Here is a 25,325-nt window from a genome sequence, read left to right on the forward strand (position 1 = left end):
TGCTTTTAAGGGGTAAGGGGGGGTTTGGCACCTAGAGCTGCTCCCACCATGGGCTGAAAGGAGCTGGTGGAGGAAGAGGAGGAAGGTCTGTCCGTGTTGAAGAGGACACAGAGTGCAGTGCTTAACGAGGGGGGTGCCCTCTTCTCCCCTGTGTGTCTCATAGAGGCTGCACTAAGTGTAACGCCACAGCCATCCATCCCAGAGTGAGAGAAGCCATGGGGGAAGGAAGAGGCCCCTGCTCCCTCTCCCCATGGCCAGCAGCTCCCCCAGCAAAGCCCGTCACATAGCAGGTTTAAACCCACCCCTCCATCTCTCTCTGCTGTCCTTACTCCCCTCTGCCCTCCCCAAGGACCCCCATCCCTCAGCAAACAATGGAAGCTCTCCCTTCTGCTCAGCCCAGGACAAGCTGGAGGCACCCCCATCCCATCCCACCCCACCTCCCCCTTGTTATGTATTATATCTGTCTTCAGCAGTTCTGCTGGCCCAATATAACCAACGAATCTTCAAAGCAGGCCAGAAATTGTGCAACCCCCCCCAGTGCTGTGAGCAGCAACCCCAGACCCGCAGCAGGATTCCCTCCACCGTGCCCTGTTCCAGCCGGGCAGCGCCGCAGTGTGTAAAGCAGAAAGCATCGCACGGACATGCTAGAGGCAGAGTTTATTACACTACGCAGGCTAAGAACCCTGGGCAAGGTCCCACACAGGTAAGAATCGAACCAGCTCTTTATCAAAAAAGTTAATACTATAGTCAACCCCGTTCTCCTTTGGTCATTACAAAGCAAGAGAAATATTAAAAGAAAAACTATTTATACAGAGAGGGAAGCTGAAGAGATTCTTGTCCAGCCCTTTCCCAAACCCCACTCCCAGCACATTCAGGTGCCCGGTCTTCTGGCTGGCAGGAGCAGCAGAGCATCAAATCCTCACAAGGTATCGGGTTGTCGGGGTTTTATTATTATTGTCATCAATAAAAGCAATAATTACCAAGAGCTGCCATTCCTGTTCCTCCCCTTGGAAGGGAGAGGGGCAACACGGGATCCCCTCCCTCTCTGCCCTCCGAGCGCAGGGGATGGCTGTGTACATGGGTGTGCCAGGACGTGCACACACTCCCTCTTGCCAGCGTGCACACGCAGCACAGCTGGCACAGGCGTCGTGGTCTCTGATCCCTCATTTGTACGCAGTCTTTTAAAAAAAAATATCGTATTATAATAATAATAATCTGAATTTTCTTTTCCAATTTGTGTCTTGTGGAAAAAAACAAACCAAACAAAAAAACAACAAAGAAAGTGTCAATCGTCCGTCAGGTCCTGCACAAAGAGGACTTCCGTGTGGCTGAGTCCGGCCTCCTGCAGCGTGGGGGGGTTGGGCCACTCCTCTGTAGGGAGGCAGGGCAGGACGCGGCGAGGGAAGTTGGCTTCGATCTGGAACTTCTCAGGGCTTTCTTTAAGGGAGAACAGGAAGTCGTGGATTACCTGGGAGAGAAGCACAGGGATAACTGCCAGCTGGGGAAGAGATGATGCAGCTGGAACGTAGCTGTGGTTGTAGCCCTCCATGTTATAGACACAACGCAGCCATGGTCTCAGCATGCATGGAACCAGACTCATCCTAGAATACCAACTCTGGCTCCTCCTATACTCCATATTGAACAGGGAGCAACGAGAGCTTTGCAGAAGAGTTTTGTTCCATCTTTTTCCATAATCTTTCTCTTCCAAATTGAAGAGATCAGATCCAAAGAAACCCTCCTTACCTCTAAGCAATATCAGTGGAACAAAAGGTTTGTCAAACCCCTTGTGGAACCTCTGAACCCAACCCACAATGAGAAGCAGCCTGTCAGCTGTGCCCCACGCTCACCGTCAGTGACTGCGTGAAGTGGAATCGCCGCTCCACTCTGGAATCGTTGGGCAGCTTGAAAATGATCTTAACGCTCTCTGGGTCATCAGGATGTGGCTCAGGAGGAAGACATTCCGACTTCCGCTCCTTCTCCTCCTGCAGCGTCTGCAAAGTACCAAGTAAGGAAGAAGAAGCAAAGGAGCAATGGGTGTGCACTGAGCTGACCTTGATGCTCGTCCCTTGCAGCACAGCTTCTCCAGGAGGCTCGGAGGATGCACAAGCCCCAAACAAGACCAGCAACTCCAGTCTGACTGGAAAATCCTACTGCAGACACTGCTCCTACACACCGCGAGCATCCAAGAAGAGCAGCCATCCAGCAGGCAGCCTGCACTCACCTGTCGCCGTCTCTCCTCTGCTAGTTTTTGCTGCTGCACTTCCTCCTCCTTTCTCTTCTTTCTCTCCCATTCTTCCTTCTTCTTACGTTCTTTTTCCTGGTCTGCACGCAAGGATGCCAAATAAGCCTCATCCTGTTGTTGCCTCAGTACTTGGGTTTGGTTCCTCTCTTCCCTACAAAGATGAGCAGGAAGTGATCAGGGTTAGCAGGCCCCACCAGTGAAGGCAAAGCAGGCCAACGGTACAGCCTCCAACTCTCAGGAGCACCAGGTAATAATTCATTTAGAGCACACAGAACCATGAGCAACCAGAAGGGAAGCTGAGTCCCTGCACTCCCTGGCACACAAACTCCTCCCCTAGGTTGAGTTGAGATTAACGGAACAAAAGATCTGTCACCCACTGCAGTCTGCCAGAACAGACAGATGCCACATAAGCAGTGGCTACAATTTCAGCATCACACTTTACACTGTTCATGGCTTTATCTCCATCACATTAACTCCTCGTTCATTTTAGAAGCCAGGAGCATCAAAACATGTTATAGGGTTATAGGATCCTCCACAGAGAAGGAGCAGGCAGGAAACCAGGTGCCGTCCTACAATGGAGTCTGCACATTATTCCTATGGAGCTATCAAGAACAGCAGCTCACATTAGCGAGGCAGCAGCAGCAATGCAGCAAATGCTGTTAGAATTCAGGACAGCCAATGTAGGCAGCACTGCTCAAAAGGAAGCTGGCTGCAAACACCAGCTCTCCTCCAACTCCTTCCCTCCTGCTTGGCTTCTGCTGCCTATTTCCAACCCTCACCTACAGCTCCAGCACAACACAGGTTTGCTCCAGCTGCATATAACAGTAGAACAGTCAGCCTCACCTGTCAGTAACAGGCCTGTATGGGCAACACATCAGACTCCCCAGCTACCGGGTCTCCTGAATTTATAGACCAGTGGTTCCATTGGGAAGAGGAGAGATCATGTACTGTGTTACTGATCAGGAGACACTGATCTACGTGTCTACACATAGCATCTGGAGGGAGGAATGGGGCAGAGCAGAGCCTGCCTCTCTACGATCAGCATTATTATTAAGCTCAGGTTCTGTCACACCTTTCCAGGCGTTCAGACACCAGGTATGTCTGGTTGGCATCCATGATGAACATCAGTTGATTAATAAGGTCATCAGCCTGGATGAGGCCTTCTAGCCGCCCAACTACAGTCATCCTGCGATCCTTCAGCATGATCACAGCCAGGAATGGATACGTGTTCTCCCGCAGAGCCTGGGAAACTGGAAGACAGGCACAATCGTTATCCCTTCCAGAAGGATCAGCAAAGGGGCACAGCACAAATGTTTTCATCACAACGGCCTGGGAGAGCAGATTCCAGAGCCACTATCTCTTCCAAAGCAGAAAAAGCCACAGGTTTCCTTTTGTCAACTGAAAACTGATAAATGAGCAGAACAAGGAGGTGGCTTGGAACACAGACAGCAAGGGGACGGGAAAAACAAAACCAACAAACACCAAAACAACCAACTTTCAAGCTCTAAAAAGTTTCTTGAATGTAAACAAGAAATATATTGCTCTGAATGGACACTCAAAATGGGACAAGAAGCTCTGGGTTTAGCTGCAGGAAGTAAAACACGGGGAAACACTTGCTGGTATTAAGGATGGCTGCGCTCTGGAAGACACTGCAATGGGGAAGATTGTTCATCAAAGGCATTTTAGAACAAAATTAGATAATCTCTGCCAGAGACAGACCGTCCTGAAACAGGGGATGGGCAGGTTAGGGGGGTTCTAAGTTCACACCCACTAACTCCCATTAACAAGCCACTGAGAGCAGCTTAAACACCTGTAGTTAAATACACGCAATTAGGACTGCCCAGAAACACATGGAACAGTTGAGGTTGAGAGTAGTAAGTATTCCTCTGCAATTAACTAGGCCCTATGAGATATCACACCAAACCAGCATGTAGTTTCCCATGCAGTCTTGTGACGTGCTCATCTTCTTGCACAGAAACCAGCAGAGCGTTTCAAACACATGAATCTGTCAAAGAGCATCTGGCCTGTCCCAGAGATCACAGGGTATAGGTAAAGCTGAGGAGGGACACACTCACCTCTGTATCCCTCTGGTTTATTGGTTGAGCAAGCCCAGAAGAGCATTCTAGTGTTTATGAGGGCAACCACCTCAGGTACGCACAGCGTATTGCTGGTGGATGAGAAGAGATGATGTGAGTAAATTTGCACTTAAGGTCCAAGGACAACAGTTTGGAAAACATTCCTACCTACCGGCAGAATTCATCCGTGTCTTGGTGGTCATCTCCATGAAGGTAAACCAACAGGAAGCGCAGCTCCCGCTTGGCATCGTTCAGTGCCTTGGCATAAAAACAGAGAACGTAAAGTTACAGGGTCCCTAAGGGAAAACAGCACCCACAAGACTTGTGTGAAACAACCTGGCAGCGTTCACCTGGGCCATTTCTCTGCCAATAACCGGTTTTAATGAGGCATCAAACGGAGGATGAACATACCAGACCTTCCAACTCAACCCTCATTTAAGAGGACAACAACTATGCTCTTCCACATTCCTTTTGGGATGTGGCTTTGGAGAATGTTGAACTCAGAGCTGGGTACACAGCTATGCAAGCTGACACCCCTGCACCTCCCCACCAGGCTGAGCTGGCAGCAAACAACCCTCCTTCATGCCTCAGACTCACAGCAGGTAAGAATGAACCTTCCACTAGAGCCTGTACAGGATGCAGCCATCACACCACATCAAATGAAAATGTTACATTTAAGAAAAACAAAGAGGCCAACTCAATAACGCTGCGGGCTCCAACGAAACAAACTCAGCAACAAAACTTTCTGCATATAAAATCTGCGGATTCCACCCACCCAGGAGCACTTCTTAACAAGGCCACATAATAAGTGTACAACAAACTCCTTGTTTCGCTGGTATTTAGTTTTGGTAGCCTAACCATTCCATGGTTATTTAAGTTTGGATTCCAGGCAAGACAGAGGGGCCTAGAAGAGCTGTGGAGGCAGAAAGCTCCATCATTGTGCAGCATGGAACAGACAGACACCACTTTCTTCTTTGGCACTTGGGAAGCAATGCGGATCCAACTGCCTGCTGGAATGCTCAGCAGGAGGCCCCTTCTCTTGGCCAGGCTGAGAGAAGCTGCAGAAGAGGCAGCACCCATGGGGACATCCTTCCTTACCAGTGAGCACTACCAGCCCAGATCTAACATTTGGAACTCTCACCTCATGTTATTTCTTGAGCAGCTCCCTCTGTCAACATTGAGGCCTTGCACCAAATTCTGGAGTTACATTATGATACAAGCCCAGGCAGCCAATCCCAATTTGGTGAACAGAAGGACAGATTCTGGCACACCACATCAGTTTACAAAAACAAAGACAGGATTACAAAGAATAGCTGTTGGCTACAGAGCCATACAGACGGTCGAGGAACAGTCAGAGCAGCTTTGCTTTCCAACTTTGCAGGCTTGGCATGTTAACAAGCCTGGCAGACACTGGTTTTCTAATACACTTGTTCACTAACTCTCCCAGTGCCCTGCTGAAGAGTTTGGAGACAAAACACTGGACTTCAAGAAGTGGTTTTGCCATGTAGGCTCCGATACCATGTGGTAAAATCCCCACTCTTCATCTCCCCCACATCTACACACTGACATGTAACACTGACCTGGCTGTAAGTTCCCTGGTAGAAGACAGGGTGTATCCTCCCATATTTTTCCTCAAACATATGAATAAATGAAATAATGTCACCCACTGGGTCAGTAACCCGACTACGAGGATCAGGACGTATAAAACGCAGAGCAAACCTAGGAAGGAAGCAAAGCACACTGGAAATTCAGCTCAATGACTTTCTGAAAAACAGGTTTTCTTTTCCACAAACAATCACTGGCATTCATAAGAAGGAAAAACCACAGTTGAGTCCCTTGAATGTTTATAATTCAAATTGCACTACCTGCTCCAAAAGAACACAATTGCAACAGAAAGGCCCCCAGATTAGCACAGGTTCAACTGGAGCCTGGCCCAGCAGGACAGACTTTGACACCACCTTTTGTCTCCCTTTTGCACTCAAACTGAAAACCCACGTGGAGTTGAAATTCCACTTCAATATTTCACTTTCTGAGCCACAAAGCATTATTTTCTTTTTCCTGCAGCACATTTTCTCTCTTGCCAGTGTAGGTGCTTAACAACACTGCATATTAAGTCAGCTGAGCAAACAAACAAACGGAAATGCTCATCTGTCATTAGAGTTAAAAAGATCCAAGTGATAGAGGTAGGGCCAGATCTAAGTGTGCCTTGATGCAATCGATACATGAGTCAGCAGAAAAAAATGCTTACCTAAATATATCAAGTAATGTGTAATAGGTAAAACGGAATGGAAGCATTATGAAGTAGTAACCCCATCCTAAAAGGCCCTGCAATTACAAAAGAAAGAATTAGAACATCGTCACCAATCCAGCACCGAACCAGTAGAAATAGAGAAGTATACACCAGCATCAAGCACACAGAGAGAACAGAGGCTCAAATCATCACACACATACACACAAAACCAACCTCAGCAACACTTTATGGCTTTGGAGAGGTTAAAATTTAAGTGATTAATATGTTTTACCAAGAATTCAAAGTAATGCTTCTGAAAACTGGCGTGACTGCTTCACTAAGCAATGGCTTCACACTCAGTAGTTTTCTTAACTGTACAGAGTGATTAAGAGCCCACAAAGGGCCCATGAAATATGTTCATGACACATGAATACAAATAACTGGAACTTGAGAATTTGAGCTTTTTATGGGGTCTGAAAAGAGAGATAATCACTGCCATCACGAGCGGATAATTCTTCATCCCAACAGAACCTACCAACAGGGAAGACATCCTATGACATGAGAAAGGCTGTCTCATTGTGAATTACACAACAGAGAAAATGGCTACAGAAATAACAGAGGCTGAAGGAATTGCTCTATGTTTTGTTTTTAGAAGACAAAATACTCAGAAAGGAGGTAACAGCTTGTAAAGAAAACAATTCCTTTCCCTATTTGTATGTCCTGTTGTTCACAGAGCAAACAAAGAGACAAGACAAAATCCACTCTAAGATAACTTACCCTTGGCTGTGGCCTTGAAACAACATAGCTGTAGATCCTGTGGTCTGCTGTATTGACCTGCAGCGGTCGAGATGGGGGTGGGTTAAAGACACTTGGGACACCTTCTTGCTCATTTAACCGGTCCTGTACAGCTGCCTTTAAGACAAGAAAGAGCAAAGAAACATTTCAGGCAATTAAGGGTACAGAATGTGTGAATATTTTGGATGCATTTACCCACAGACCCAGAGCATTCCAACTCAGTACAAACTGGAAACAGCAGCACCCATTTCTTTGTGGAAAACCTTCTACATGACAGCCTACATCTGCACACTATGGGGAAGAACAAAGCAGCAGACAAGAGACCGCAGCTCTAAGAACTCTCCAGCAGCATCACAATACTTTTATAGCAAGTTACTAATGTACATGCAGGGGCTAACAGGTTAAGTGTTACCATGAGGAAGCCCTCTCCCATCCCAAAGCTCATGTGAAGCTGTACCTCTATATTCCAGTTGTGCTGCTCCAGCGTGTGACGACATTGGTCCATGGACTCTATGCCAGTCAAGTCCTAAAGAAGGAGAGTAAAAGCAACTGAGTGCCAGGGAAGCCTGTTGTACAGCACAGCTTTTCTGCAGGATGCAGATGGTGATGTCTGTGAACACAAGGCAGTAACTTGATATACATCCTCATGTGCAATCTCTATTACATCTTGTGCTCCTATTAGCTGTTCACATTCCCTTTTACTTCCACTTGTCATTTTCCTGATTTCTTGCTTCACTTTAAAGCCTCCGAAGCCATCTCGACAAGCTGACTATATAAGAATGCACTGAATCAGGATTTGCTGGAGGACTGTGTATATATTCCCACTGTTTCTCCTATTCAAGTATTTAACACCAAGTGACACTATGGACAAATGACCTATTCAGTGTCGGAGCTCAGTTCTAACTTTAAGCATTTCCTGGCCACTTTCACAATATCTGAACAGATCTCTACCTTCTACTGGGCAGAAACCATTCTGTTGGACAGAGCTGGGCTGTTTGACTCACTGAGCTTCCCAGAGACTTCCATGAGGTGAACTTCAGTCCTTCCTGGCCATCACTATAGCACTACTGCCGTGCTGATGGTGTGTCTGATCTCACAAGCTCCTAAAATGGCACAACTCCACAGGAGTGCAGCTCCACATCTTGATATGTATGTTCTCAACATGAAACAGAAGCAACAAAGCCACCCAAATCCCACTCTTCTGATCAGCAAAGCCGCATCACGAAACACTGCAGGGCAGGAGCGAGAAATCCCCTGTGTAAGGGCAACTAAGAGCTCAGCACCTTTTGGAATGTTGCTTTGATATGCTCTGTGAGACAGAAGGATGTTCTGGAAGATGTGGGCTGTTCAGAACAACCTGCATACACTACAACAACAGCACGAAGACAGTTTAACTGCCAATTCACACAAAGCTTCATGGTAGATGCTGATACTGGTCATTCACACTTAACCACTGTTAACCCTTTTCTCTGCAGTACCTTCTACTGTTACTGTGTCAGCACAGCAGGGGATGAGAGACTTGAAACTTATTTGCTACCCATATCCATATACAATATCTTATAGTTGAAAATAAAGCAAATCCCATTGAATTAGTGCTCTCATACAGAAACCTCTATACAAGTGTAGGTCTAAGCCTGAGATAATGGATAATAATATTCAGAAGACAAAACACCGTGTCCAACAGAAGACAGGGAAGTTCAGCATTACCTTCTCAAACACCCCTCAAACACTGCCCCAAAATACACCACAGCTGCTGCTGGGTATCATTCTTTCTGTCTATCACCATTGAGACACTGCTCAGAAGCCCAAAACCTCCTTAATCCTGGAGTAGTGAAAAGCGCAACTCTACACTTCAAAGACCAAAGGGATCCCCTGGATGGACAAAGGTTGTATGCTGGGCTTACGAAATCCTCTCCCTCTGCAGATATGGTCCTATGTTGAAACGCTGCACAAAAGATGCAAATCCACCTGGCACTGCTCTTAATTCCCAACCCCTGAGAAATCCCACAAAATCCCATTTCCAATGGTAAGGAATATCTGACTTCAAGCAGCAAAATAGCCTTTAGCAGAAGAGTTTCTCTGTGCATATTACAGCAAATGTGTTTATGAAAGTTTTGATCGATACACGATGCACTGAGTGCTAAAGATCTCTGGAGTGTCTTATTTCCCCCTTCCTCTTTGAAGAGGTTTTCAGCCTCGAGTGTTTGATTTTCCCCAGCTGTTTTTACCAAAGTTTTTACCATAACACATCACATAAACATCAGCAGAGTTAATGCAAAGTATGTATGTGTAAGGGAAACTGTTGATCACAGCCTGAACCTCTGATTAACCATCTGAGGTAAGTGATGGGTCAGCTGTGGGAGCACAGGTGAAGGTAATTGAGCTGTATTCCCAATAGGGCTGTAGCCTGGCTGCACCTCCCCTAGATCCCATTTAAGGGCTGACCACCACTAAGGCAGGATCTCTTTCTGGAGATTGCTCCTGTGTGGAGTTTTGCAGTGAGCCTTGGCATCAGTGAGCATCTATCCTTACTGTGAGCCTCAACATCGGTGAGCATTTGTTGTTTATCTTCTTTTCTGCATAACCTCTGGTTATCTGTCAACTTTACAATTGTACAATTACAACTGTACAGTGTGTAAATTGTACAATTGTGTATTTAAACAGTACAATAACCCAGCTGACTCAGGCCAGAAGCAGGCATCTATTTCTCTACCCTGGAAACAGTGATTTCCAGCACAAGGGCACAGTTCTTCCTCCACACTTTCCTTTTGGCTCCTAAATGTAACATTACAGAGGGCCTCCTACTATTGCTCTCATCTTTGCTGCCTCACGCTCTTCTCTCCATTCCTTATGCTTTACTCACGTTGCTGTAGCACGCCTTCTGTGGAAGTACAGAGCTCTGCCACCACAGAACGCTGCACAAATGACAACAACAGTGTGTTACAGTGTTCCTTTGCGCAGCTCTATGCTTCCTTGAAGAGTGGTAATGCCTGAAAGGTTTACAAGCTAACAGGAGCAGTGCTGTGCAGTAGCATACAGATGACTTTTAGCAAGACAACCATCCTCCCCAGACAGCAGGTGCTACTTAATACACAGTCAAGCTAAAGAAAAAAAGAGTCCCCAGATAAGCCAGCCATTGCACAGCCCCAGGGAAAAGCCTGCACAACCTAAGAGATGGGGGAGCAGGATGCTGGTGTTGAAGCCTTCTGTACTGCATCTCTCACACCAGGCTCCACACAGTCTAATAACTACCCATTTTATCCCCTCTGCAGCCCAAGTGTTTCACCCTCTTCAAACTGGGGCTCAACAGGAAGCTGGGCTAAAATATGGAACCTCCTCCCAAGCCCACAGTCTGCTCTCCATGGTAATACCAGGTACAAGGAGGAAATGCATGGGATTCTTTCAGTTCACAGCTGCCCACAGGGCTTTGAAAATAGCAACAGGGAAACTGATGAGTGCAGCTGGTCCTATCTGTCCAGATTCAGCAGGTTAAGCGCTGTGATGTCTTATTGCATAAGCTTCCCTCCAGCTTGTTTTGCTTCTATACATGAAGCACAAAGCAAAAGCTTAAGCCTCATACGCTTACCAGGGAAACAGTAATACCAAGAAAGTAATTGCTGATGCTCTTGCACCTTATTTGTCTGTAAATTAATAAATTAAGACTGTCCAACATGCTAAATCTGGGGTAGATATTTAGACAGGATCTCTATACTGAGAAAGACTTGAATTTAAGGTTATAGAAAAATGCTGCAGTAGATTCAGGAGTTTTTTCAACCCTCATGGCTCTAAGATAAAGGTTGGGAAAGTGTCAGGAATGATGAGGAGCATTTGCACCTAAATCAAGCCAAGGAAAGCAGGGCTGGATGCCTCCAAGGACCCTTTAAAATACAGGTACCTACTGAGATAATATCCTTAAATGACAAATATATATATATATATATATATTTTCCTTATTTATTTAAGACTGCAGTCCACATGACACCATATAATGCCTTACAACTGAAAAAACAAACCCTAGACACCTGAAGGCAATTCTCGTTGTCTGACAACACAACAGGTGAATTACTTTTCCCCCGAGCAGCCGCAGCAGTTCAGCTTTAGGGCAGTTTTCACCCCAACAAACACATCTGTCAGTTGCCTCTTTTGGGTCCCCTGCAGAGCAGAGGTTGGGACTAGCTCACGTCATGCAGTGGGATGAGATCACCGCAATCCCCAGCGGACAGCACCACACTGGATGTGTGAGATACGGCTGGTTCATGGGCTGGACTCCATAGAAACTCACGGACTAATTGACTGTGCCAGGAAGGCCTCGTCACTCCCCGCTATGAACAAAGGGCCGTTTGCAGCTCACCTGATTCAAACGGCCGGGCCTGTGTTCACTCAGCGCTCATTTCCTGCCTTGCTAACGAAGCACTGAGGGCACAGCCCTGAACAAAGCCCCGGACTAACACATCCCCAATGGAGTCTCACACTTGTCCCGTACCGAACACCGGGACACCGAGCACAGGCCGCTCCCCTCTCGCCTCCAGCCCAGCCTGGGCCCCGCACCCCGGTACAGCCGCACTCTCTCCAGGCAGGGCCCGTATGAACCCCCAGCCCTAACGCAGGCCGGCAGCAGCCCGGAGGCGGCAGGACGGGCCGGTGTCCCCTGCACAGCACCTGGAATTGTAGCAGCTTCTCGGTCTGTTCCGCCGTCAGCTCCCGCTCCTCAGGCGCCGCCATTTTCCTCCGCCTCTGACCCGCCGCTCCGTCACCCACCGGAAGTGACGCAGCCCGCTCGCACTTCCGCTCGGCTGAGCGGCCGGCTGCCGTTCGTCGATCGTGACCGGAAATGTACGAGTACTTTCCGGAGATTGCCGAAGCACTCTCGGAGCTGTCCGGAAATAGCCGAACTCCATTCACAGTGACCGCGTGCTCGATCCTCCCTATTGGCGCACGAAGATTCCCGAAGGAGCCATTCGGCTATTTCCGGAGATGGCCGGTAACACCCGCTCAACAGCCCGCGGGCGGTGGCCCCACCCAAGATGGCGGAGGCGGAGCCCGCTCCAAGATGGCGGCCGCCAGCGGTGTGTGCCCCGAGTGTTCAGAGCCCAGCCGACCCCTCGGCCGGCACAGAGTGCGGGCACTATAATGGCAGCCCCAGCTCCTACAGCGTGAGGGGCGATGAGATGATGCTGAGTTGTGGGAGGGGGGAAAGGGGAGGAGGGAAACGGGGCCGCCCCTCCGTGATGTCAGCGCCGTGGCCCCGCCCGCCGCCGCCGCAGTGACAGCTCCGGCCGGGCCGAACCGAGCGGGCGGGTCATGGCCGACGACTTCGGCTTCTTCTCCTCGTCCGAGGGCGCCGGGACCGAGGAGGATCCGGCCGCCGCCTTCCTGGCCCAGCAGGAAAGTGAGATCGCGGGCATCGAGAACGACGAAGGCTTCGGGCCCAACGACGGAGACTCGGCCTCCGCCCCCGCAGGGCAGGGCGCCCCAACGGAGCCGGGTGAGCGCCGAGCAGCACCGGGCGGGGCCTCCGCCGTGAGCACGGGGTGGGAGATGGGGTATAAAGGGGGGCTGGGCCCCGGGGCTTTGCCCCACCAAAGGGTGGGGGGGCCCTCCGGTGTATTCGAGGTTCCCCCGAGGTTGGGGGGTCGCTGAGGTGGGATGAGACATCCGTGTTCGGCTGGGTGGCCTCATGGCTGCACTCATAGGCAGGAGAGCGCTTTGGGGTGTAAAATGGAAGGCGTTTCCATTGTGAACATCACGGTCCTAGGCCCAGCAGGTAGAAGGCATTAATCCTGATCTCAAGCCTCCATATGAGCCCCAGCCCTGCTTTTAGGGGCTTCAGTAGATAATAGGAGCTCAGTGGTCTGTTATCCGCAAGGACAGAGATACAACACTGTCCTCTTGCTTCTGCCCGCAATGCAGGGAGGCCCCCAGGGCCTCTTTGGCCTGTCTGTAGAATGGTGGTTTCAGCTCTACTTACAGAGTCAGATCTGGGCCTAGGGAGCTGCTGCCAGCCTCCATGCTAAATGCAGTCATGGAGCTGGATGTAGTTGAAGCTGCGGGGTGAGCACCGTGGGGACAGTGCTACCTTGAGGTACTCTAGTGCTATGGCTGTATGTGCCAGCAGGCCAGCAGAGGCCCCGTGTTTGAGCATGGTCATCATTGGAGAGAGCTCAGGGCCTGAAGTCTTTCATCAAAGCTTCTTTACCCAGTGGCAGAGGGCCACATGCAAGGCATCAGTATGCAGCTCTTGGGGCTGAGAGGGAGAAGGATTGTGCTGCACTGTTGCTGTGAGCTTTGTCCCTGGCGGTGCTGCATTCCTGTCGCAGGCATAGAGCAGCTCTGCCTCTGCTGGGCACTTGGCTGACAGCTTCTGGGTCACCCATCTGTGTGCTGAGGGAGGCAGCTGCTGCCTTTTACAGAGCTGAAGTTGGTTGTTTTCTTACAGCCAGAGCATGATGTCCAGCCCTGTGCCTGGGGGAGTTTCCCTAATCTTCAGAAAAGATTAAAAAGAAAAAGCAGTGCAAACACTATAAAGACATAGAGTGCCCTGGAAGTTTTGTCTGGGAAAGAGGTGCTGGCTGAATCCCTCCAAGGACGGGAGGCCACAGCCTGGCCCAGATCCTGCCTCAGGAATGGCAGGAGTCCCCACGCATTCTCTGCAGCAGCAGCTCGGGGAGGGTTTGTTGTGTTAATGGCTCTGGACTGTAGAGCAGCACACTGTCCTCTTCCCATCGCTTTCCTGAACAGTCTGTATGAAGCAAAGGGGATCTGGGGTCCTGCTACAACTGGACAGGGACAAGTATGTTGGGAATGTGTCCTCCTCTGGATACTGAAACCTTGCTAGCCCTAACTTGAGCTCCAGCACACCAGCACACAGCTCTGCTGATGTCCATTACTTGGACCAGCATAGGATCTTTAGTCTGGGACCCATATATGTGAGTCTGTTGTGGATAGTAGTATTGGGTTGGGAATGGCACATCTGCATCCCCAAAGAACTGGCTTGTTTCTGTCTCGTGAACCCCAGCTCCTCCAGGATCATTTCAGTTGTCACAGTTGTGTTTTTCTTCCTTATTTTTTCTAGCTGGTTTCCAGAATGGAGGAGCCACTGTCAATGGAGATGTTTTTCAGGTGAGAGCTCAGGCCCATGTTCTGGCCTGGTGGTACCAAGGAGGATTAGGTGGGTGTGGGGGGAAGATTGCAAACCCTCTGTTCTCTACAAACTCCTCTTTTTCCAGCCTGGAAATCTCTTGGAGGCTGTCAGGGATGTTTGAGAGCATCTCCTGACTGAGTCCAGATCCAGGACAGGGTTTCCAGAGGCGCCTCCTCTGCTAACACATGGCTGTAGCCTTGCCACCAAGTCCAGCAGCGTCTCTCATTAAACTTGCATTCCCCACAGCTGAGGGTGTTTCAGGGGGACACCTGTGTGGGTCTCATCTCCTTCTGGGACCATGTAGCCAAGCTGTGCAGGGTACAGGAGAAGCTGTGCCAGCTCCTGACAAGCCCCCTGTGCTTTGTCTGTGTGTAGTCTACAGGATGATAATCACATCAGATCAGAGATGGGATACACTTAATTAGATTGTGGATCTTGGAGGAGAGCCGTAATCCTCTTGCTTAGCTCCATGTCAGCCAGCAGAAGGGTTTAGGAAAGGTGTTGATGTGGCACACAGCGTGATGCTGGGCCTGGTGGGAGCTGTGCAGGCTGCTCAGCTTGGAGAACCACAAGAGGGTCCCGCTTGTGGGCTGGTGGCAAAACAGAGAGCAGTGTACTTACGGGCCCTGACTCAGCTGGGCTCTTTCTGTCTATTGTGGCCCAGCCTAAGGTGGCACTCATTCTTAGGGCTTGCAGCTTAAGTGGTACTTTGGGGCACTGACAAGTGTCCTGGGCTGTCACCAACCTTACGTATCTTGGCTTGTCTTGGTGCTGGGAGTCTGGAGTCCAGTTCTGCATTGTCAGCCCATTGAGAAGGCTGGGCTGGGCTGTGTGAGGAGCTGATGCTGATGGCGAGGTGCTTGCATCCTGCAGGAGTCCAACGGGCCCACAGATGCCTATGCAGCCATAGCCAAGGCTGATCGGCTGACCCAGGAACCTGAGAGCATTCGCAAATGGAGGGAGGAGCAGAAGAAGCGCCTGGAGGAGCTGGGTGAGTCCCAAGGCTGTGCGTGGCCATGCTAGTTGTACCACAGAACATGGTGATTGAGATCCTTGGGATCCCTTACCTAGTGGTGATTGCACTGCACCCAAGATGTGCCTTTTGCCCTGTGCCATGTGGGTGTCCCCACCAAAGATCTGTCCTTGGATGCAGGGACACCTTTCAGAGAATGTTCTAGTGGGGGCTGGGGGCAGGTTTGGGGTGTCAGTTGGTGACAGTCTGTCTGATGGGGTCTGTCTTACCCTGGCCTTAGATGCGGCATCGAAAGTGACTGAGCAGGAATGGCGTGAGAAGGCCAAAAAGGACCTGGAGGAGTGGAACCTGCGTCAGAATGAGCAGATGGAGAAGAACCGAGCAAACAACAGGTATGTTGGGATGAGTATGGCCCTCTAGGGCCGAGACAGGCAGGGCTCAATGGGAGCAGCTGTTGCAGCCAGATGTGCCTTTCTGTAGTAACCGGGGAGCTCTGTCTCCATAGTGGACCCAGCCTTGCAGAGACAGGCTTTGCCAGACCATGCCCCAGTACTCCAGGCAGCTCTGGTGGCTGTTCAGAGCTGCACTGATCTCGACCGAAGGCTGGGCGAACACAGCAGGATTTGAGGGACTCCTGTCCCATGCGTGGGCCTCACTTTGAGGCAGGGTTGGGAAGCTATGCAGCCCTGTTATTGGCAGTTTTTTCTGATGCTGTGTGTGGCATGGTGAATGGGTCACGCTCCGTGGGAGGATGCTAACCCCCTCTCTGTTTCTCTCTTTCTAACCCTCTGCCTGCCTGTCTGCTCTGCGTTCTCTCTCTGTCTGTGCCTCGGGGCTAGGATCGCTGACAAAGCCTTTTACCAGCAGCCGGACGCCGATGTGATTGGCTATGTGTATGTGTGTCTTACAGACCATATTCTGCCCTGCACGGTCTGGGGGTCCTTGCCCCAGTACTTTGGCTGCCCAGTCAGGAAGGGGGGGATGGTGGGAGGTAATGGGCCCTGGTGAGGTTCCAGAGGGAGAATGCTTCAGCTGGAGCACCTCTAGATGCTTAGGAAGCAAGCAGAGCTCTTTGAATTGCCCCCTGGAGGAGCTGGTTGAAGGGACAAAGCTGTGGAGTTTAGGGCCTTTAAGGGACTGTCCTAAGGGTGGAAAAGTCTCGAGAGCAGGCAGACGCCCCAGTGCCCCTGGATGAACAATGTCTTAGGTGAGTGCAGCCAGCAGCAGCCTTGAGCATCCCAGGTCACTGGATCCTAGAGGATGCTGAGTTCATTGTCTGGAGCACTGAGACAGGAGATGGGGACACAATGGGTTCCCAGAGGGGAGGGTCTCCTTGGAAAGAGTTCTGCCAGTGACAACCCTCAACATCTCTGCAGGGCCTCGGAGGAAGCATTCCTGAAGGAGTCCAAGGAGGAAACTCCAGGCTCCGAGTGGGAGAAGGTGGCCCAGCTCTGCGACTTCAACCCCAAGAGCAGCAAGCAAAGCAAGGATGTCTCGCGGATGCGCTCGGTGCTCATCTCCCTCAAACAGACACCCCTGTCCCGCTAGCTGCCATCTGGCACAGCCAGGAGTGCAGCAGGGCAAGGCCCTCATATGGCCTTATCCTGCTGCTCACCAGGGCAGATGGCATCATGGGGTCAGCCCACACGAGGGGCCTATGCCCTACCTGCCCTCTGGTCTCTGGCGTGTACCTTGGCTGTGCTCAAGTCAATGGTTGTAACTCTCCCCATGGTTTTCCTTTGCTTAAAAGGTGCATTGGTCTCTTTTTACACTTATTTATTACTGTGGCATTTCCCTGGGAAGTGACGCTGGGTGGCAGAGCTGAGTTAGCAGAGGAGCCTCCAGCCAGAGTCAGCCCAGCTGCCTGGCAGGGTGAGAGGGAGAACACCTCCCACTCGGTGTCCTCCATCTCATCCAGGGCTGCACTCAGAGCAAACTTGCCCACCTCCTTTATCTGATATTTTGTCCCAGCCCTGGGGCAGAGATACTGGGGGGAGCCTTGGTTTCTTTCTACCCTCCTGTGGGTTTTAGAGCAGAACTGGCTGTAGGGCTGGGGTTGAGGAACAGCCTAGGCTCATCTCCACAACACAAGGTCCCACAGGGAGCATGGCAGAAGCATGATGCCCCAGGGCTGGTGGGAATGGAGGGATGTGAGTGTGGGCACTCTACCTGGCCATGCATTCCAAAAAGTTAGCAGCTGTATTGTCGATATCCCATCTGCCCTGTGGGGCTGCTCTTGGCAGACAGCTCTGTGGTCAAGGGCGCTAAAAAGAGGCTGCAGGACAAGCAGGCAGGGTGCTTCTTGTCCCCTCTACAAGGCCACTGGCTTTGGGAAGGCCACTGGAAGATGGAGTGCCAGGCTTTGGGGGTCCTTGGCTCTGCTCTGTGCCTTCCCCTACTCTGAGGGAGGCAGCTGGAGGTTGTGTGGCTGCAGAGAAGCAGGTAGCAAGGTCCAGCTGCTGTGGGATAAGCCAAACCTCCAGCTCCCTCACCTAGAGGTGTGTAACGGGATTAGGCAGAGGTTTGGTGCTACGGCTTTTACTGTCCCTGGAGAACAAATCACACATCTATCTGCAGCTGGACAGCTGCTCTGTGGCTTCAGTCTGGCCCATGTGCCACTGGATCTGCACACCAAAGGCAGCATGGCAAGATGTAGGTCCTGCTCATTGCCTCATTAGGTGCACTTTCCAGCCCAAACTCACCTTTTTCTCCTTGCTTGGCAGGTCTGGCACTGGCCCCTCTGGCTTTGAGCCCCAGCCCTGGAAGGGCTGCTGAAGGGGGTTGATGGGTCTGCTTACACCTCGCAGCAGAGCAGCTTGCTGTGAGCTCATGCCCCTCCACTGGCCCATTGTGGATTGGTGAAGGGCCTGCAGCAACAGCCTGAGGGGACATGGAGCAGAATGCATAAACCATTTGTCAGAGCTGTGCTGCAGAGCCCTGTTCCACCAGTAAATTCAGTATGCAGAGCTCTCTTGCACAAATCAAGGTTGTCTGCCTTACTGCTTCAGTGTTGGAGGGATGACCTGGCACTGTAGCTGTGGGGATTGGGCACAGCAGAAGCTCTGCAGCTGTCTGACAGGCCTGGAGAATGCTGTCATCTTTGGTAGTGGGCTGGAAAAGGGAATGGGTATGTAGGAATAACTTTGTTTTGTGCTGGAATCGAGCTCCCTTGTCTGCAGGGCTGATCACTCCTCTGTGTCTCTGCACTGTAGCACATATAGGCATCTCTGCTGTGGTGCAGGATGGACCCAGGGATCTGGCTTCCTGCATCTGCCTTTCTTTGCAGAGCAGCTGGAAGAGCCTCTGGCTGCGCTCTGGGCCTGCAGTCCCAGCAAACAGGCTCTGCAGTCCCCTGGCTGCCGTGCACCCTGTGTCGGGCAGGGCATCTCGGGGAGCAGTGCCCACTGCTGTTCTACATCCCTTTGGCTTTGGTATATGTGACTGTTCAAATCACCTGTTAAAATAAACCGACATCTCCAAACTGAGCCTACAAGGCACTGTTGTCTTTATCCTTCAGCATGTGTGCTTAGGAGAATCTATACCTGCAAAGCCTGCAGGAAGGACAGTGCTGTTGGAGGATCACATCCTCAGGCTACAGGGTTTGCTCTGAGCTGAGACAAGCAGCAGGATGAGGGGGCAGCTGCTCTCCTGTGGGACTCAGAGCCCCATATGTGATGATGTTTGCCATAGTGAGGGAGATACAGCTCAAAATGCAGCTCCTGGGAATGGGATCCTGCCCAGCAGTTGGTCCCAGCTCATGTGATGCAGCAAGTCGTGCAGAAGTGACCTCAGAGAAAGCAGCTGAAGCACCAGTGCTTTGCAAAGAACACGAACAATCTGCTTGGGAACCCAAGTTGTTTGCACAGGGTGTTACACCTCGTGTCCTACTTGTGTCCTACCTGCAGCTCAGAGGCAGCAGTGCCCGCTCCCACTCCTCCCACACTATTGACTTGCCCGGCCCTGCATTGCTCTGCAATCCCGTATCGCTCAGCTCTTCCCTGTAATTCACTGTTACCAGCTGCACAGATTGCACCTTCTCCCCAAACAACTCCTGCACTGATGAACTCTGCCCTGATCAAACCACAAACAGAGCCGTTCCTTCACACCCAAACAGCTTTTTCTCAACAGCCTGATTAAAACCACACCTGGCTGCTGGGTGGGCAGACACGGCAGCAAGTAGGGAAGCACAGAATCAGCACAGCCCACACGTGAGGTCAAACAGAGCTCTATTAGCCTCGTTTCAAAGTGCAGCATCCCCGACCCCGGTTCCAAACCCCGCAGCCGTCTCATCCTCCATCCATCCATCCTCCCGCTCAGCTCCGTGCCTTCATTGCGGTGAGCACCATTCCCCCCAGCAGCGCCGCCAGGGTGAAGCCTTGAGCCGCCACCCGAGCCCGCATCATGAGCTGCGAGTGCCGCGTGTTGCCCCTCTTGAAGCTGATGAGCCCGTATGTCAGCACGCCCAGGGTGCACAGGCAGCCTATGGACAGACACACACACACACCATCAGACCGGTCCCCCTCCGTCCCCGTAGCCCCGCAGGACCCGGATCGGGCCCCCCCGAGCCCTCACCGAGCGGCACCAGCGGGTTCTCGCGTGTCTTGCGCAGGAACTTCTCCTTGAAGCCCTCATCGCGATACACCGGCACCGGGACGGGCTCCAAGGGCGGGGGAGGCCCGGCCGCCATGACTGCGGGGACAGCGAGCGGTGTGACCCTTCCCACCCGCCGTACTCCGGGGGTGTGCTGGGAGTTGTAGTTCGTAGCGTGGTGCGGCGCTGCGGCGGCTCTAGCACGCAGGACTTTGTTTCCCGTGGTGCTTTGCGGCGCGGCCCAGCAGCAGCGTGGTGCAGCCATGCCGAAAGCCAAGGGGAAGAACCGGCGGCACAAGTTCGTGTATCGCCTGAACAGAAAGCGGCTGTACCGCAGCGCCAGGCGCAAGGCCGCGCCCCGCATCGAGTGGTGAGCGACGGGATGGGGGTTGTGTGGGGCCGGGTGGGGGCACAGCCGTGATCGCTGACCCTGAGCCGTGTTGTGCCATTGCAGCTCACACATCCGCCATGCGTGGGACGCCAGCAAGTCGGTGGCGCAGAACCTGGCCGAGATGGGGCTGGCAGGGGACCCCAACAAGGCCGTGCCCATCGGCAAGAGGAGGATGAGGGTGAGAGAACGAGGCTGTGCTGAGCTGAATGGGGGAAAAGGGGGAAAATGGGGGAAAAAGGGAGGAAAATGGGGGAAAAAAGTTCAATCTGGGATGTGGGAGAAGTGGCTGCTTCGAACTGCACAAGGAACGTGTTGGCAGCGCTCTCCAATCGCCCTTTACATTCAATAGCAAATGGGATCCTGGGCTCCATCAGGAGAGGGGTGGTCAGCAGGGATAGGGAGGTGATTGTCCCTCTCTACTTGTGAGGCCCCATCTGTTGTACTGTGTCCAGGTGTGGAGCCCTCAGTACAAGAAAGACATGGAGATTTTGGAAAGGGTCCACAGGAGGGACAGGAAGATGATCAGGGGCTGGAGCACCTCCCCTATGAGGACAGGCTGAGGGAGTTGGGTTTGTTCAGCCTGGAGAAGAGAAGGTTGCGGGGTGACCTCATTGCAGCCTTTCAATACCTGAAAGGAACTTACACCCAGGAGGGGAGTAAACTCTTGGAAAGGGCTGACAATAGCAGGACACGGGGAAATGGGTTTAAGTTAAAAGAGGGAAGATTTAGGTTGGATGTTAGGGGGAAGTTCTTCACTAGGAGAGTGGTTAGGCCCTGGAACAGGCTGCCCAGGGAGGCTGTGGATGCCCCGTCCTTGGAGGTGTTCAAGGCCAGGTTGGACGGGGCCCTGGGCAACCTGATCTAGTAAAGGTGTATGTTTGGTGGCCCTGCCAGGCAGGGGGTTGGAACTACATGATCCTTGAGGTCCTTTCCAACCCGGGTCATTCTGTGATTCTGTAATACAGAGCATGGAGACAGAGAGTGATGAACAGGAGCAGAAGACGCTGGTGCGGAAGCCCTACGTCCTGAGCGGTCAGTGCTGTGCGGTGTCAGCAGGTTCCCTGCTGAGCTTTGGGATCCAGGGGGTGTTTGGTCTCTCACGGTGTCTCTACCCTCTGTCTAGAGATGGAATTTGAGGCCAGTCTTCCCGAGAAGAAGTCAAATACACTCTCCAAAGACCTCATTGACTATGTGCGGTACATGATACAGAACCACGGGGAGAACTACAAGGTGAGCACTGGGTGCCTCAAAGCAAGGAACAGCTCCGCTCGCTCCTGGCTCTTCTGAACAACAGGAGTTGCCACACATCCCTGCCCTGGCTCTTGGTTTGCTGTCAGCTGATTGCTAAGGGGAAGCAGCGCTTTGAACCTCAGCCAGCACCTGGCGGGCACAGGCTGCAGCCTGCCTGGAGCGTGGCTGTGCAGATCCATGTTTGCTGTTCTGATGTGTTCTCCCCTTTGTCACAGGAAATGGCTCGTGATGAAAAGAACTACTACCAGGACACTCCCAAACAGATCAAGAGGAAGATCAGCGTGTACAAGAATTTCTATCCCGAAGAATACAAGGATTTTGTTGCGTCACTCAAGCAGGAGAAGATGGAGGTGAAGTGACTGCTTCTTTTTGTCCTCTGCTTTGCCTGCAAGCACAGACTTTGTGTTACCATTTCTGAACCACAGACAGGTGACTGTCACTCATCGTCTGTGGCAGCTGGGTAGGCTGAGCTGTGCAAAGCGATGGAGGAAGGACCTTCATTAGACAGCGTTATAACCAGGCATGAAAGACTCTTGGCTGAGGCTTGTGGCACGGAGACTGAATGTGCCACACCACTCCCTTCTTTCTGAGTGCGAGCCAGCGTTTTTCCACCTTGTTAAAATAAATTACTGCTTCATGCTGGTGGGAATGTTTTACCTGTGGGCCTCCATTCCTGCTAGAGCTCCTAGCAGTGACGTGTAGTACACAGGCAGCATGCGTGTGTTACTCTCTGTGGCTGTGGGGCTGGGGGCTGCAGTGGGTAGGCAGTGCCTTAGCTGATTTCCTTGTAAGCAGCAGGGGCTGCTTCCCCCAAAGCAAAACCTCTTTGCCTCCGGTTTGGGGAGTGTGGGCTGGTGGCACCTTTACTGCAAGGAGCCAGAGAACAGAGCCAAGTCATCAGCCTTGTTTATTCATAAGAGGAAGGAGCAATGGTATAAAAGGTTTCACAGCAGAGCCCAGCTGACATTATTTCCTTACCCCAAGTGCTCCCTGGCTTCCCCTGTCAGTTTCCCAGGGCTCGGTGCTGTGTCCTGATTTCCTGCTGCAGACGGGGCTTTCTGCAGCTCCTGAGACGAGGACGGAACAGGCAGCAGAGCAAACAGCACGCTCATATTCCCTGTTCAGGATGAAGCAGGGTGCCTTGTACCTGCTTTCATCTCTGCTCAACAGGCTTTTAAATACTTAAAATACTCCCCCTGCTTGGGAAAGGGCGAGTTGTGCTCAGCCCTGGTGAGGGGCTCCTGCCTATGGCTGTGCACCAGACCAGCCTGGGCTGCAGGGCAGCATCACATGGCTTGGCGTGTTTGTCAGGAAGGAGAGCCCACGTGGCCTTCATCCACAGGAAAACTGAGAGCTCTGCTGCAGGCAGAGGGGCTGTTTCTTCCCCTAGATCCTGGGTAAGCTCTGTGGGCTGATCTCTTCCTGTGTGAGCAGGGAGGGGGGCTGCATCAGCCACATCAGCTCCAGGGAGCCCTGTGGGGGGCAGGGGCATCATGAATCCAGACCCCGCTGCCATCACAGCAGGGGAAGGGATTGCTCCAGCTTTCCAGGAGCTTCCTTGTGGCTGCACGCTGCCCTGCGCCTCCTGTCCACCTTATGGGCTTCCTTTCAGACAGCAAGCTGGGTTCAGCCCCATTTATTCAGTATTCTGTGGGGCTGCTGTTTAAGGTGCAGGGCCCTGCCCTGTGCTGCTGCTGCTGCTCTGAACTGGGGGACACATCTGCCTTTCCCCTGAGGTAGAGAGCAGAGCCCGCTGCTCACATCCCTGCATGCAGCCATGTGTCAGCCCAACCCCAAACACTGCAGGGTGCAGTCCCAGCTCCAGCAGCTCCCTCCATCCCAGTGGGATCCTGCCCACTCAGGGCTGGGACAGCAGGGTGACCAGCAGGTTCTTCACGTGCAGGACGCTGGTGGCTGTGCTCAGACTAGCCCGAGTCGCACTGGTGGGCAGGAGGAAAAGCTCCCGCTGCTCGCTGAGCAAGTGCAGGGCCAGCTCCTCCCGCAGCTCCTCCGTGCTCAGGGCATCGCTTTTATCCTGTGGGCAGAGAGGAGGCAGATGGGGAGGGTGGTGTGGCCACGAGCCCGTGGGTGGGGAGCAGCACACTGCATGCCGAGCCGGTTGCTGGCTGGCAATGCAGCCCTAGCAGGGATTGCTTGCTCTTGCAGTGGAACTACTGTGCAACCGAATGGGAAACAGCAGCAGGCATGCACTTGGCTGTCTGCCTGGGCAATGGATTTCCCCTTGGGGTTTCTGCGTGCTGCACTCCTGAAACTTATTTGCAGGGGTGAAAGGAGCAGCACCCACACTTGTGATCGTGTCTGGAGGACGTGGGCACTGAGAGCACAGGTTGTGCAAAAGCCGGGGGATTTGGGTCATAAGGATTTGCCCTCGAGGTCCCCAGGGAGGGATGTTTTGGTTGCAATCCATGCTTAGAGGCACCCACCTGCTTGTTGGCCAGCACCACCAGCGGCAGCCGGGGCTCCTCAGCCAGCAGAGCGTGCAGCTCCTGGCGTGCTGTCAGCAGCCGTGACCTGTCCACGGAGTCCACCACGAACACCAGCACGTGGGCATCGCTCAGGTAGAGCGGCCAATACGCCCGCAGGTTGTAGCTGCCACCCACTGTGAGAGATGGGCAGTGTTAGTAACCAGGGGGGATGAGGGTCTGCTGCATCTCTATGGGGACAGAGTGGCCTTACCCTCCAGCAGGTCCATCTCCAGCCCCTCAACACGCAGCTGGACAGAATTGAAGCCCAATGTGGGTGGGATATGAGTCCTGGCCTTTTGGCTGCAGATATAGTGCAGGACGCTGCTCTTCCCTGCTCCATCCAGCCCCAGCACCAGCACCTGCTTCCACACCACCTGCAGGCAGCACAGACAGAGCGGGGCTGCTTGGGGGCCCCCAGACCCCACACATCCTTTCCCAAACTGGGGGTGTTCTGGAGCCTCCTCGCTCCCCAGGAAGGGCTGGGGGGTCCCATTGATACCCCCACCCCGAGCCCCCTTCTCCAGCTGGGTGTGCTCTGGGGGGGGGGCTTCATATGTAGCAGCTTCAGCACCACAAGGAATGAGCCCCCACCCCATTCATTCCCCTGCCCCATCCCGGCGGGGATCCCAGCTCAGTACAGCCCCGGTACAGTCCGACGGGCGGCGGTCGGAGCCCGTTACCGTGTTTGCCGCCGTGTCTCTGTCCCGCAGCTCCCGCAGCTCCCGGTCCCACCATCCATCCCAGGTACCGGGTGGTTCCGATCCGCGGCAATAGAGCTTCCATGCGATGAACAGCAGAGAGCCCAGCACCACCACGGCGGCTCCCAGCGCCAACGTCAGGCTGCGCAGGGCGCCCGTCGGAGCCATGAGGGACCGGCACCGGCACCGGCAGCGTGCGGGGCGGCCAGATGTGGCCAGATGTGGCCGCCCACGGCGTCACCGCCGCGCTTAAAGGGGCCGCTCCGACCGGGGGTGGAGAGGGGAGGGTCGGTGGGTCCTTAAAGGATCCAGGCGGGATTGGAGGCGGCGCTGCCCTTATACACGGTGTGACCGTGCAGGGATAGGGGCGGGGGGCGGCGTTAAACTAAACTAAACTAATGGCTCCTCGTCCCGTCGCACCCGCCCCGTGTCCGACTCACGCTCCCTCCTCGC

The 25,325-nt window shown here is 52.6% G+C and overlaps 5 protein-coding genes across 6 annotated transcripts; 2 read left to right on the plus strand and 3 right to left on the minus strand.

The window, feature by feature from the left end:
- Window positions 1–640: 640 nt before the first annotated feature.
- Window positions 641–12,079, minus strand: FAF2 (Fas associated factor family member 2). Its single transcript, XM_015876107.2, has 11 exons — window positions 12,002–12,079; window positions 7,800–7,868; window positions 7,325–7,459; window positions 6,566–6,642; window positions 5,898–6,036; window positions 4,490–4,575; window positions 4,318–4,409; window positions 3,315–3,492; window positions 2,222–2,393; window positions 1,848–1,991; window positions 641–1,468 (listed from the first exon to the last, which is right to left on the minus strand). Exons 1-11 carry the CDS (start codon window positions 12,062–12,064, stop codon window positions 1,286–1,288), a joined length of 1,338 nt encoding a protein of 445 aa, XP_015731593.1. The 5' UTR covers window positions 12,065–12,079; the 3' UTR covers window positions 641–1,285.
- A 483-nt stretch (window positions 12,080–12,562) lies between these two features.
- On the plus strand, window positions 12,563–18,941 carry CLTB (clathrin light chain B). Of its 2 annotated transcripts, XM_015876119.1 has the most exons (6): window positions 12,563–12,827; window positions 14,415–14,461; window positions 15,357–15,474; window positions 15,737–15,848; window positions 16,296–16,349; window positions 16,833–18,941. In XM_015876119.1, exons 1-6 carry the CDS (start codon window positions 12,644–12,646, stop codon window positions 17,002–17,004), a joined length of 687 nt encoding a protein of 228 aa, XP_015731605.1. In that variant the 5' UTR covers window positions 12,563–12,643; the 3' UTR covers window positions 17,005–18,941. The 2 variants fall into 2 exon arrangements, with proteins under 2 accessions (XP_015731605.1, XP_015731606.1); XM_015876120.2 differs by lacking the exon at window positions 16,296–16,349 and having other exon boundaries at window positions 12,565–12,827.
- Window positions 18,942–19,665: 724 nt separating this feature from the next.
- Window positions 19,666–20,209, minus strand: HIGD2A (HIG1 hypoxia inducible domain family member 2A). The gene is made up of 2 exons (XM_032447463.1): window positions 20,029–20,209; window positions 19,666–19,936 (listed from the first exon to the last, which is right to left on the minus strand). The coding sequence occupies exons 1-2, from the start codon at window positions 20,141–20,143 to the stop codon at window positions 19,770–19,772; spliced, it is 282 nt and encodes a 93-aa protein (XP_032303354.1). The 5' UTR covers window positions 20,144–20,209; the 3' UTR covers window positions 19,666–19,769.
- A 56-nt stretch (window positions 20,210–20,265) lies between these two features.
- NOP16 (NOP16 nucleolar protein) lies at window positions 20,266–22,344 on the plus strand. The gene is made up of 5 exons (XM_015876121.2): window positions 20,266–20,416; window positions 20,501–20,615; window positions 21,403–21,469; window positions 21,561–21,667; window positions 21,904–22,344. The coding sequence occupies exons 1-5, from the start codon at window positions 20,310–20,312 to the stop codon at window positions 22,045–22,047; spliced, it is 540 nt and encodes a 179-aa protein (XP_015731607.1). The 5' UTR covers window positions 20,266–20,309; the 3' UTR covers window positions 22,048–22,344.
- Window positions 22,345–22,576: 232 nt separating this feature from the next.
- ARL10 (ADP ribosylation factor like GTPase 10) lies at window positions 22,577–25,304 on the minus strand. Its single transcript, XM_015876118.2, has 4 exons — window positions 24,855–25,304; window positions 24,386–24,548; window positions 24,133–24,308; window positions 22,577–23,723 (listed from the first exon to the last, which is right to left on the minus strand). Exons 1-4 carry the CDS (start codon window positions 25,038–25,040, stop codon window positions 23,547–23,549), a joined length of 702 nt encoding a protein of 233 aa, XP_015731604.1. The 5' UTR covers window positions 25,041–25,304; the 3' UTR covers window positions 22,577–23,546.
- Between the last annotated feature and the right edge of the window lie 21 nt (window positions 25,305–25,325).

This window comes from Coturnix japonica, chromosome 13 (assembly GCF_001577835.2).
Source record: "Coturnix japonica isolate 7356 chromosome 13, Coturnix japonica 2.1, whole genome shotgun sequence".
Taxonomy (NCBI): Eukaryota; Metazoa; Chordata; class Aves; order Galliformes; family Phasianidae; genus Coturnix; species Coturnix japonica.